The sequence below is a fragment of the Melanostigma gelatinosum genome, assembly GCF_949748355.1.
Source record: "Melanostigma gelatinosum genome assembly, chromosome: 12".
In the NCBI taxonomy this organism is placed as follows: Eukaryota; Metazoa; Chordata; class Actinopteri; order Perciformes; family Zoarcidae; genus Melanostigma; species Melanostigma gelatinosum.
In genome coordinates this window covers 7,867,862-7,881,205 of record NC_136645.1, presented here as the reverse complement: position 1 = coordinate 7,881,205, position 13,344 = coordinate 7,867,862, and the positions used below count along the sequence as shown (strand labels likewise).

Here is a 13,344-nt window from a genome sequence, read left to right as displayed (position 1 = left end):
CAAAGATACAAATGAATCCATACCGTCCCCTGCTGCTTCCCAGAAACATCAGCAGAGATAATCGTTTTGGAGGTGGTGTTGAACAGATCAGTCAAACTTGCAGTGAGGTCTGGTGTTATAAGTCTATATTGACCTCCCTCTTTCTTCACTTTGAAGCCAAATATGTCTGACAGTACATCCATCTCCCTGGGGGAGGTCACAGCTGCCACATGCCCCATCTCCCTCAATTCTCTCTGGGAGGAGAAAGTGGCAGAGTACTTCCTCAACCGATCCACACCAGTCGGCACCTCCATGACCTCGTTAAGGGTTGGCTCAAGGATACCGCCGAGCAAGTCTGATAGCCTCATCCTTTTGGCTCCCTCTATGAGCCCACCACTAACGAAGGCTATGTACAGCACATAGGAGATGCTGCCAGTTACAACACAGACACAGCGGACCTGAGCCATTAAAATGAATCTGAAGAAGAGAACAGCTGACATGAGGATGTCCTTCAGGGTCATCTTCATCAATGTCTTCAGGTTTTTGACAGAGAGTAGAGACATCAGCAATAACAACCAGTGATGCATGAAAAACATTCCTTTGTTGCCCACATCTTCATCCACACTCTTTTCTTCTCCTCCTTCACCAGCATGCCTCTCTCCAGTGTCAGAGCCGGATATCTGGGCTGCCAGCTGCATCTCAAAGATGGTGTCCTTGCAGAAATTGACAAACATCTCCATTTTCTTCTTCTCTCCACCCTCAGTGACCACATCAAAGATGAACTGCCTCTTGGACTCTTTGACCTGCGGCTTCTCCCACTGTGTGCGGCTGGATTCACTGATCTCAAAGTAGACACGCTCGATGCGCTTCCCACTGCCAAGGATCTCAATGCGTCCTAGATAGGGCTGGAAGTACGTCAAGACACACTCTGCCAGTTCCAAGAATGCCTTAAGTCTGGAATCGTTGGGCATGTGTTCGGACAAATTGGTGAGGAGAACGGCGATGCTGAAGCCGATGTCTTTGGCTGGCTCGTGGAAGCGATCCACAAAGGCCTCATAATCCACGATTTCACGATCGTTTATCTTCATGCAGGAGAGGAGGAAGTGAATCTCAGCTTGGGAGAAACGCTTGCAGTTTTCCATGGCTTTCTGGAAGTCCTTCCTGGAGATGCAGCCCTTATGATCCGGGTCGTACTCTCTGAAGGCTTCCGACGAGGTGAGGTCTTTGAGTTTGAGGAAAATGTCAAAAAACCTGAGAATCATCTTCACGTTGCCTGATGATTCCACCAACATATCCACCATCTGCTTTCCAATAGTTCCATTAACGACAGTACCTTTATAACATAGAAATAACATTCGTAAACAAATTATAATCATTAATTGTGAAGAAACATTCGAATAAGTGGAAATCTCACCTTCTAACATGGAAAGCAAGAAAACCACCATGTCCTTTTCTAAATCCATTAATTCTTTCAGAAGCTCAATTTGCCTTGAATCCTGTATACGAGAAAATACATTTACAGTTACGTACTGTACATCTTTCAGAACAGTCGCAAACTCATTTCACATCTTACATATCTACCAGACACAATACTCGAGGCAGTTTACATTTAGTGCAACAATATGTTCACAGTAAATGCTTTGTAATAGCGTTCCCAGCAGACTAACATGAGGAGTCTGGGAAAGAAACACTTCGGTGCACTATCACCTGGAGCATCTAGTGTAACAAAGTGATGCATTTTAGAGGGGTATATTACGCTATACCTGAGAGAGCTTCATCTGCATGTTGGCAAAGACGTGGAGGAAACCCACCACAGCGTCCCACAGACGACTGTGAGCGAGGCTTTGTTGGTTTCCACTGCATGGGCCCTGGATGAACACACTGATAATGTGAGCTGCGTTTTTTTTTTAACTTTCTGACAAATATTTATATTTTCAGTCGGCGCTCACAGAATGCATGAAACACACTATGACACTACAGCACGTAATTGACTGACCTGTATGTACTCGGTGAGTGTGTTGAAGACCTGTTTGGCCACTTCGATGGCCTTGGAGAAGTTTTGTTGTCCGTGTTCATCAATCACATCCTTCCCCGAGTAGTACCAGTAGAAGTCACTGATTGACTCCTTCAGTGTGGCACAGAATGATATTCGTGGTTAATGAGCTTAAATATACCATTCCCTTTAAGACAAAAGACAACATATTTCTGGACAATAACTGGAACATCTGTACACTAGTTTGGTTAGTTCGTCAAATCATCACTGTAGACTTACCTGTACTCTCAGTAAATAGTCCACAGTGGTTATTATGATGTTGACAGTGGTGTTGTTGCCCGTTTGTGTTCTCAAGTAATTCTGGAAATCTAACACATGAAGGAAGAGCATGCTGATTAAACGTGAAAAGCATTAAAATAAAAATGTATCCGATGCAGAAAATGTAAGTAGACGATTTCCATCAGCTATAGCAAAGCTGATGTGTTGCCCAGCAATTATGAATTGCTGCTAAACTCTTAATACCATAATGTTGAAGTGGCATAAGCCTGTATTCTCATCTTTCGTATGTTACAGTATGTGGTCACAATGCAATGTGAAGTTTGTGTCAGTGTGTAAGTGGATAAGGCATCGGGCAAATAACCTGAGTTGTGTCCTTCACAAAGCAGCTGTAGGAAACGGAATAGGTCACAGGTTATGTCTTTGTCAGGCATCACCTTCTCTCCTGCGGGAAAAAAAAGGTTTGGCAAGAGTTAAAAGGACGAAGGGCACGAAACGGAGAAATACTGCGGAAAAGGTACGACAGAATGGAGGAGAGAACGTACGAAGAATTTAGAAAGAGGTGAGAAAACAGAGAATTGGACCACAGTGGAGTGAAGGGAGACAGCTGCTGCCAATATTCTACACTGAGAAATATCGAGAAAGAAATAGGATTTTGTGAATTTAGAGTATGTTTTAGGGTATGTTCAAGTCTAGGGATCTCACAGCGGGCTCCACAGCTGTGACATGGCTTGATATACACACACATATGTTTTTTATCTCCATATGAATGCAGTACCTGAGCTCTCGTCCATGGCCATGCCTAATCCTTCCGCTTTGTTCTGCCTCTCAAATGCATTCAGATCCAGAACACTGGATATCAGAAAACCACACGCACACACAAAAGAATTACAAAAACCTTTTGCACTCCTTCATCAATCAGTTGACTCATCAAGAAAACGTTCCGACGGCACCCACCTACATGACCGCATGAGTCCAGCCATACTCTGAAAGAAGCCAACGTCCTGTTTGTCTCTCAGGTAATCCAGCATTCTCTATCACACAAAAGCATCAAAGACACGGTCTGATAAATGGAGGAGGATCTCGTCTGAGGCAGATACGATGAACTTAAAATTCATCATGATAATAAGCTATCTAGTCCCCACACGAGAGGTAGAAATAGCCAAAATCGGAGATCTGTCATTATGCAAACCTATTTTGGGTACCTTTAAGATAAACACTTTGTATGATTTGACGGGGAGACACCAATGCAGTACTGTACCTGTTGAACAGTGGCATTCCCTCCGTTGAGAACAGCAATACCCAGCTTCAATGTAGGGGCCATCATGGAGCCCAAGGCCCCTGATAGGATGGGAATTGTACCACAATCAGAGGAAGCAGAGTGACAACCCAAATAAAATTAGACTTCTACAGATCATGATTGACATTTTAAGAGAAGGAGCGAAGCACAAAGAAATGCTTTACATCGTTCTCAACTCGTCCAGGAGAGAGCTCGTCTTTGGTTCGGTATTCAGCAAATATAAAGTCTGTAGCTTACGACTGGCTCATCTAAAGTAACGACAAACAACTTGTCAAAAGAGAATGCCCCTCCTAACTAAGCAACAGAAAAACCTTAATTTGAATAACTATTCGAAATCATTCATTTAGCATTTTCCTCCTGTACCTTTGCTGGCACTGATGGTTTGCAGGACCATCTCAGAAGCTCCACGGCGATGCAGCCTGGCCTGCTGGTACAGCAGCTTCTGTTTCTCCATCTCCTTCTCCTGAGCCACAGAAAGGTTAGTTCACCAACTGTCTCTCTACTACTTTGCTCATGGAATACAACTCAAATGTGAATGAAATTGATTGCTTTTTATTGTAATTATTGCAAAAGAAAACATAAAGATGAAAAAAGTTAAGGGAATTACAAATACATAGTGTAAGCTTAAAATCTATTGTAGAGGTAAGAGCCCATTTTCTCACTTCAAAGCTTTCCACCTCCTGTTCTTCATCATCATCGTCTTCTCTGTGGCAACTCTGGGAGATCAAACGTACAACACAGGGGTGTGATTAAAAACAAAAGGGGTTAAAAAAGAAGAAGAAAACAAATCAATATAGAAGAGGTGCAATATGTACAAACATTTCTTCTTGTTATATATTGCATGTGACATGCACAAAGACACGAGAGCAACACCATTCAATGCACGGCACACTATTTAAACACATTCACCAACATTTAGACACCACAAATGAGATCATTCTTATGTTCTATTACCTTGGCCATAATGGCAGCGTAGGACTTATAGAGGCCGTCATTTTCAAGCTTACTGTGAACGGGAGAGATGGAGAATATCATATTAGTGTATATCAAGGTATGGACAGATGATGATGTTATTCACAAGGCTACCCAGTGGTATTGCAGATTGTTATTGACCACACCAGAACACCTGGACCCTGGCTGATTAGATCACATCTCTTCAGTGACTGTGTGCCCTCCCAGTCCTCATGCCTTCAGAGTGAGGCGGAGAGAAGCTGTTGATTTAACATTGTGCTCTCAGAGGGCATGCAAATCTCTGCAGGAATATCATGAGAATATCACAGCGATGCCTCAGTGGGATTGACGGACCAAATCATGCATGACGAAAACGAGCACGACAGGACAAACATTTCTGCAGGGTGAACCTACAAAGAGGTGAAACAGGTTTCAGATGTCAGGTTTTCAGAAAGCAATGGCCACAGATGTTTGACTGAATAAATCCCTTCGTAAAAATCTAATGTTAATGTTCTTGGTGATGGGTTAGATAAGTAATAAAGGTAGAGAAGAGGTTTTTTCTGTATGTGATCTTTTAGAATAAACACTCAAGCACACACACACACACACACACACACCTCCTTTCCATCAGGGCGCTTCGACTGAAGTGTGTAATGAGTTGTACGAGGGGATCGATTGGTTTGGCACCGTCTTCCACATTCTTTTTTTCCTCTCCGTCACCCCCACACAGCTCCATCACGCCTCCCTTCTGCAGGCCAGAGAGAGAGTAAAGCGGTTAACAGCCACTGATTGGCGACTAACGTTTAGCGGTCTGTCAAACACACACTACACACAAATATACAAAACATGATCATGTTTATGTGCACAGACATTTTTATTTGGTGCTTTGGTCTAGGTATTATATTGTACAGTAATCTTTATAGTGTGCATTAACTAATAAACAAATGATGATTTGATTAATAGAAAAGTGGCAATGTGTGTTTCTCACCTGATCATAATTCAACATATAGGCTTAACTCCTGTATGTTACAGAATAGTTTTAAACTACTAATGTCGATATGGCTTGTTTTTCAACTCACAGCCAAATCCTCCACGAGCGTCTCCTCAAAGTTGTGGTCTTCAGCGGATATCCAGGATTTATTGTAGCCTTGGAGGAACAGGTTGACAGCTCTGTGCCTGGGGAGGAAGAGGAAAGGGTGAAGAGACAACAAGAGATTAGCATATGCATAGACAAATGTAAATAAGAGAATGAAAAACAGGCAGCATAGAAGGACACTATTAAAATATAAAAGAGCTATGATTAGACCAATTATTGCTCTTTCATCAAAGCCTCGTATGCCACTACAAGGTGAAGTGTTTTAACATCCACTAGAGAATAAAGAGTGTTACACCACAGCTATAATTCACAAGACACAAACATAAAATGCAATGCCTTTACCACAGGACTTTCAGATGCTAATGCTATTGTAACCATCATACGTTTGTACCTGGGTAAGTTGTAGAGGGGAGCCATCCTTAGGCAGGCCACCACCGCTCGTTTCCTCTGTTTGGATAAGACCTTGTGCCACGCAGGTTTCTTACTTCTCTGAGGATGCTCCACCTGAACCCACAACCAAAGATAAACAAAGATCTCACAAAGATAATGAAGTACGGTAGAGCACATGAACCTCCGATGGACCCCGAAGTGATTTTAGTGATAGCTGTTGAAGAGGTTCATCCTCATGCATCTGTCCTGCAGTTCTCATGCAGTAGCACTGCAGGAATTACATTTTTCAATGTAATATATTCAAAATAAATTAGTGTTTGTAAATAACCCTTTCGCCCCGCAGGCCTTGCAATAGCCAACAGCTGATAAGGAGGTGAATCCTAACTCGGATTAACAGCTCTTGGAAATTCCGATTCAGCAACACTACTGTAACTAAGAGCAGAAGACTGTTTATTTATGATCTACTCCTGTGCTTTTTCTACTGTGACATGTCAATATGTCTTCTGTAAAAAATAAAAGGACCATCGCTAAAACTATGGCCAACAAATATATCTTCCTACCAATGAAGTAACACTAGTAATACACATTTTCAGCAGTTTTGATTAAAAAAAACTCGAACTACCACCTCGCGGTTCTATGGCTCCACTTAAGATACATTTGGGTGAAATTGTCATAGTCAGCATATCAATTCTTAAGAAATGGGTGACCACGTAATTCTAATCAGCTCAACCGTAAATCCCAGTGGACTCTTATGCTAAATTTGAAGAAATTCCCTCCAGGCATTCCTCTGAGATATCGCTTTCACAAGAATGGACCGGACGGACAACCTGAAAAACATCCAGCCACGGCTATTGCCAGAGGCATACAAATCTGAAAATGTTTTTCTGTTGCTTTAAAAGCTCACCTGGTCCAGGTAATGAAGGACTTGAGCTACATCCAGAATCCTGTTTACAGTCTTTTGGGCGTCAGGCACGGCTCCTGGCTGGCTCAGGCTTTCTGCATAAAAGGTTTCCTGCCTCAAACAGTCCGATGCCTGTAAAGAGAAATAAGAATGGCACGTTTAATTCGTTGGACTTCTTTCTTTTTTTCTTATATCAACCATTTAATTAAACATACTTTGAGAAAGGCTGCTGGAGAGGTCCCAAATTGAGGGAAAAATAGGACTATGGCGATGAGAAAAGAGAATTCAGAGCAAGCACCTTCAAAACACATGAAATTGGAAATGTGCAAAAACAGTCTCAACGCGGATTTAAAAGTTTCTTCATGGCAATGACAAGTCAGAATTTATGCTTTCATCACTTACCTATGAATAAACATAATGAACACTGACTCTTGAATAAACAAACATCACATGCATATTCTGAACAATATTGTGAGTGTGTCACACTGATGTCTCTGGTGAGCAACGAGTAATAGAAAAAAAAAAACAGATGAGGATTTAGCCGAGTACGAGAGCATTCTTCAATTTAATTTAACACACACTTGATGCCGTCCACAAATTAAAAGTCAAATGCGCTCAGGCATGGCAATGAATATGCAGAATGTAGAGAAGTCATCCAATGATCAATGAATGAATAAATTAATGTTTTTGTTCTTTACAGATGTCTAGGATGTTTGTGCAAACCCAAAGAAATGAACAGCCTTTACCTGATTCTGAAGATTTGTAAGACAATTGAAAATGTGCTCTCGAATCTCATCTTGAGTGTTCTTCTGTGAAAAGCAGAGAATGGCCAACATTAAACATATATACCAAGGAGATTTCCATACACTCACCGTCAGTACGATCTTACTACACTGCAGATTACCACATAAATGCACTCAATATGTCAAGGGTTTTGTCATCACGAGGACTACATTAACGACGGCACATTTCCAACCGACCTGAGTAAAGCCGCTCTTCGCTGACATGATGAGGCTGTGGTCGCTCGGAAAACAAACCCGGAGTCCCACAGGGAGCAGTCTCTTCATGGAGGCCACTATGAGAGAGGTGTGTGTGGAATAACGATCCCCCTTCCTCTTCATCCTCCTCTGCTCATGGTCGAACTGAGCATTACAAAGACATGAAAATAGATTAACTTCGAGACTTCAACGACAGTTGACTACTTTTATGTGATTACCATACAACCACCAGTAGTGTCCATATATACTGTATACTGCACATCAGTGTAAGCATAATGTCCTAAGGCCAATTCGTGAAAATGGCTGACCTTGGACATTTTCTCGTCGTTGACCAAGAAAGCCAAGTTGTTGATTTCATTTTGGACCACAAAGTTCTGTTCCTCCCACTTGAAATTCTGTTGAAGCAAACAAGGGTGAAGAAACATGTTTATGGGGTACAATATTCACTTAACTGCACTGAAATGAGAGGAATACATAAAAAAAAACATGATATGTCATCCTCACATGAGATTTGGCCCAGAATGTAAAGACCTCTGCCACCATGCTGAACAGCTGCTCAGCATCAGGGTTCAAATCGTTCAGCCAGCTGGCTCTGAGACGAGACAAACCAAAACACATCACGCTTTTATCGCAGAGTTTATTCCTGTGAAGACAGAATAACTTAAATAACCAATCAATGAACTTCCATTGTATCTTCAATGCATGATTATTTGTTTTTCTTATTTACTACCAACAGTTGTTCCACAAACCTTAATGGAACATTTGGTGTTCATAAGTCCAGATGATGATTACTGGAGGGGTAACGTCAACATAAAATATAGTGAAATAAATTTCACTTTCCAACAAATCTATGAAAACTTATATTTACTCCACAAGCTTTTGGCCTCAGAAAATAACCCACATCTTAGCTCCTTGGCAGTATGCCTTACCGATTAGCATCCACGAATGGGATGAGCAGGGGATAGAAGGCGTAGAGGTCTCGCACCAGTACAGTGAACTTCTCCTGTATCTCCAACTCTGCTTCGGAGGTGTCGCACCCTTCTGCTTTCATCTGCTCCTCCTGTAGTAGCACACATTTGGCCCTCTTCCCCAACTTCTCCATCAGTGGCAGGAAATGGCTCTTTAACAGCTCAGTGCCGGCTTTACATGTAATTGGCTGGGAAAAAACTGAAAGATATGACCGTTAACAGTGGAAAAGAATGAAGGGCATAACCGACGGTGGAATAAAGAAATTCACACAACAAATCGCACATGATCACAATACCTGCCAGCTGTTGCATCCAATCTCCCTGGCTAGCTCCCACATGGTTGTGGATAATACGGAGAATGTGGCCAAGAAGGTCACTAGCATGTTGAGGCGTGACAGCGGTGCAGATTGGGCTCTCTTGTTCGCCCTCAGGGCCCCAGTGCCACCAACGGGACACGTAGCTGCACAGCATAGGCAAAGTGACCTCCGTGACCTGGATGTAGTGGGCCTGGCGAGCTCCAGCGCCAGCCAACTCCTCTACTTCCCCGACAGCCTGTTCCAGAGAGGGCAGCAGGGGACACACGTCCTCCACCTGATCTGGCAGCCCCAGGTCTAACAAAAACAGATATGGAAAATAAGGCTGCGAAAACTGGGAGGGGGTTTAAGATGTGGGGGTCAGAGCTATTCAAGAGGAGCAAGATTATACAGACAACGCAGATAAATATCAGTGTGTATGCAGTGTGTTCGTTTATTACCGTCTCTCTGAGAGGCACTCATGGTGTTGTAGATGGAGTAGGGATTGTCTTGGTTTAAGGATGGCTCCAGGAAGCACACGGGAAACGTCCCAGCCAAGGCTGCCAGACAAGCACCGGCTGCTGTCCTCTGCCTGTATTGGAATGCTGTGTTAGGACGTAGGCATGGAGCTGACCAACGTCCAAAATCTTATCAAACTCTATGGGTTAGGATTACTAATTTAAGTTAACTTGCCAGCTGCTTTCTTTACCTCTCTTACATTGGCCTTAATACACTTATCAATAGCCTTAATAGATACTTGAAAGGCCCAAAAATAACACATTACTGAATACAGAATTTCAGTGATTTCTATGATCAAGTATTCGATGTACAGTATACACAAAGTAAGAAGTAAACACATTTTAACCAAAAGCTTATGTGAAAAAAAAACTAAAATAGAGAGAAAAGAGGATTAAAATAAGACATTATGGTCATTAGCACAAATTCTGAAATCACATAGCAATATAGGAAGTACCCCTCCATATAGATGCTGCTACTGGTGCCAAGAGAGAAGAGGCTGTTGAGGATCCTGTAACAGGACAGCTGGATACTCCCCACTGGAAAGAAAAGGTGATGGATTAAGCTGAAATCCTTGTTCGGTTTCTTTCAGGCACCGCAAAGGGCACTGAGTAGGAACGCTGATAGCTTACAATCACAGAGAGACAGACGCGCTGGATGGCTGCTGATTCAAGTAATGAATGATTCCTGGAAGGTCAGGATATTAGTGGAGGAGACAATATGCCCCTGCTGCAACGCGGCGATCCCTGAGACGCTTAATGAGAGCTGCTTTCAAAGACGAAGAAGGTAGGAATTTGAGGGGAAAGCCCTGAGAGTGATTTCAGGGATGTGGAAACCAGCTGTTCATCCAGCTTTATAGCATACAGAGGGAGATGAATGAGACTACTGTGGTGGTGCTTGTGGTATGTGAACACATTACATTTGTAATTGTCTATTTTAGTGTGCTCTTTAGGATGTAAAATGCATCGTACAATAATTCGAGACATTGTTCCTTAATGGTGGTCGACATCAGGGACGCCCTTACCCAGGAGGTCCACGCCATAGTTTTGGTTGCCAAGATGCTGAAAGAGGGATGTGAGGGTGGGAAGGAGAACGGAGGCTGTGAAGCTGAGAACCTTGGCTACTCCTCTAGCCGGTTGATTCCTACTCTGAGGTAAACAGACCAGGGTCACAGACAGGTTTTCCACAGTCGTCTCCAGGTCAGTGGCGGCTGCCTCAAAGAATGAATGCAGAGATGCTTGGATAGACTCTGGGGCTGAGTTAATCAATGCCCTAAGGCCAAAAGATGAGAAAATGGCAGTTAATGTTCCTGCGACTAGCAAAAACGCAAGTATGTGTCATTAAAATAAACATTTATTTTCTGTAGTAAATTGTTACATGGACTAAATCAGCTAATCTAATCCACCAGACCAGTCAAAATGACATAAATCTTTGCTCAGGCTCGATTCTACTCCGAGCATCATGCTTCAGAGGCATCGTCCTCAAGGAGTAAAAGTGATATCAACAACAATTAGATCGCATCAGTGTATCAGTGGCTCAATTACAGCAGCCATCTCATCCTCAGACATGCCGGTGTGATACTGATGTGACACTGATGTGACCGCAGGCAGAGCAGGGAGATCGAATCACGCAGAGTGAGACAGTAGTGCCATCTAGCTACCTGGCATCCAGAGCCTGAGACAAAACATGGAGGCAGCTTGCAACTGATGAGACCTCGTTTCCTGGAAAAACACACACACACACACACACACCAAATCTAGAATTTCAGCACACACAGACAAAAAAAATTAATACACAGAACATCCATACATTCACGCATACAATGAATTGTAATCTCACACAATAACATCTTAATTAATGAGCAAGGAACCAAGGAATCAAGGCCCAAGGAATCAACTAAAAGGAGTGGGATACTTGATGTCTGAATGAGCTGTATTTCCACACTGTCCTTACCAAAGAGTGAAATCCTGTGTCTTACCAGAGCTGCAAGCTTACAAAAGAGGCTGGAGGTGAGAAGAAAAGACAAGCGCAGTAATGAGGAGAGAGGAGTGGGAAAATTACAGAACACGCAATCAGAAGAACAGCATAAAATTAAAATACTACCAGTGTAATCAGCACACCATGCGTTTTGTCGGGGGTGATGCATACCTTGCAATCATCTCCTTTTCCTTTTTTGACGCACAGCTTCTCGAGCAGAGAGAAGTGGACAGGAAATACAGACAGTGGCTCTTCACAAATTGTTCCAAGAGAGGAAGGATAACCTGTTAAATGGAGTAATAGCCAGATGTATTCACCACATTCCCCTTAAATGTCCTCCGACTACTGTAGCTTCAAGGTTGTGTATGAAAAAAAACATCACATACATTCTGTGTCTGCTTGTCCCAAAGCCTCATTGAAGCTACAACCCACACGCTGAGAAAAACATTTTTTATGATGGTAAAGCACCATTACATCAAATAGATCTCTGGAAGTACTTTTCTTCCCACTTTCTCTTCATTCAGCCGATCTGAATGTCTTGTGACCATGACTAGAATTTCAAAAGGTAGAGGTCTGAGCAGTGCCTGCCTGTTTAATATGAGTTTGTAACGACGGACCCAACGACCCGTGGGAGTTCAACATTTTTCACTTCAATAGCTTTTCTTATGAAGCATTACCATTTGACAGTGAGGCAGACTGCATGGTTGTGCGAGTTGTGGGGTGGAGAGATCTGAGGCGTGTTGATGGTATTGGCTGACTGGGTCTGACTCAGTGGTGCCCGTCAATGAAAAATAAACCCTGTTCATCCGCTGCCTCCTCAGAGGCAGAACTGCGTGGGAAGCTTTAATCAGCGTCCTGATGGCAATCGACACGCCCACATGGATTTCTAAAATGGTTAAATAAATTACACGGCCGCAAAGGGTTTGACTTAGAGGGGTTGTCCGTGGTAACCATCTAACTGAACTAATTAGATGACGTAAATGGAAAACAAAGGCTACGGAGAGGGAAGAAGACGGTGTTGGAAAAATTCAATTGGACAGAAGATTGTTGAGATATGCATTTGATCTGAGGCAAACCTTGGGGAAAAAATGAATTGCTTGCTGGTGTGGCGCTTTCTCTCCTTTAGACATCTGTCCTCTGGCTTGCATCACCTCTGGAAAGAAAATCACAATGAAATACAAAAACCAAGGACTTAAATTACAATGATACTTCAGATAAAAACAGAGCGATATAGATGATAAAAGTCTCCAGTTCACATACCAAGGCCTGGTCTGGTGTGCGCTTTTTTCTGATGGTTCAAATTAAAACTACCCTGAGGCAGACTTGCTGAAGAGACTGCTGGCAGTTATTGATACAACGTGGAGATTCAAGCCCCGGTGATATATTCAAAATGTAAGGTCAGCTACATTCATGATCATCTTACCCAGCTCCAACATCTGCTCTTGGGCGTCCTCGGTGTGAGACAGCAGCCGCTGAAGGAGAGTGTAGCCAAAGCAGTTGGCCATGGCTGGAAAGTCCATCTCCACTGTCTTCCTATCCCTGTAGAGGAAGTGAAATCAAACAGGGAAAATGAACCCTTAATCGCTGTAAAATCTGGACTTTGTATTTTGAATTTCCAGAATTGCCCGCACAGCACTGCAAAATGAAAATGGAACACCTCAGTTGCCAACCCACCTCATACATGCTGTATCACATTGCCCTTTTGC

The 13,344-nt window shown here is 42.8% G+C and overlaps 1 protein-coding gene across 1 annotated transcript in view; it reads right to left on the bottom strand.

Annotated features, from left to right (window-relative positions):
• The window catches only part of LOC306785667 (ryanodine receptor 2-like), a gene marked incomplete at both ends in the record, with an annotated part of 52,063 nt that overhangs the window by 10,114 nt on the left and 28,605 nt on the right, over positions 1-13,344 (bottom strand). The window contains 29 exons of the mRNA XM_079280123.1: positions 24-1,475; positions 1,743-1,847; positions 1,976-2,104; positions 2,252-2,340; positions 2,613-2,693; positions 3,027-3,100; positions 3,206-3,282; positions 3,510-3,589; positions 3,912-4,011; positions 4,211-4,264; positions 4,503-4,554; positions 5,117-5,247; positions 5,579-5,675; positions 5,987-6,099; positions 6,890-7,018; positions 7,633-7,695; positions 7,867-8,028; positions 8,193-8,279; positions 8,389-8,476; positions 8,814-9,051; positions 9,149-9,463; positions 9,607-9,737; positions 10,119-10,200; positions 10,686-10,933; positions 11,322-11,382; positions 11,615-11,664; positions 11,810-11,922; positions 12,715-12,791; positions 13,062-13,177. Coding sequence (XP_079136249.1) covers positions 24-1,475; positions 1,743-1,847; positions 1,976-2,104; positions 2,252-2,340; positions 2,613-2,693; positions 3,027-3,100; positions 3,206-3,282; positions 3,510-3,589; positions 3,912-4,011; positions 4,211-4,264; positions 4,503-4,554; positions 5,117-5,247; positions 5,579-5,675; positions 5,987-6,099; positions 6,890-7,018; positions 7,633-7,695; positions 7,867-8,028; positions 8,193-8,279; positions 8,389-8,476; positions 8,814-9,051; positions 9,149-9,463; positions 9,607-9,737; positions 10,119-10,200; positions 10,686-10,933; positions 11,322-11,382; positions 11,615-11,664; positions 11,810-11,922; positions 12,715-12,791; positions 13,062-13,177 — 4,594 coding nt within the window. The remainder of the gene's footprint in view (positions 1-23; positions 1,476-1,742; positions 1,848-1,975; positions 2,105-2,251; positions 2,341-2,612; positions 2,694-3,026; positions 3,101-3,205; positions 3,283-3,509; positions 3,590-3,911; positions 4,012-4,210; positions 4,265-4,502; positions 4,555-5,116; positions 5,248-5,578; positions 5,676-5,986; positions 6,100-6,889; positions 7,019-7,632; positions 7,696-7,866; positions 8,029-8,192; positions 8,280-8,388; positions 8,477-8,813; positions 9,052-9,148; positions 9,464-9,606; positions 9,738-10,118; positions 10,201-10,685; positions 10,934-11,321; positions 11,383-11,614; positions 11,665-11,809; positions 11,923-12,714; positions 12,792-13,061; positions 13,178-13,344) is intronic.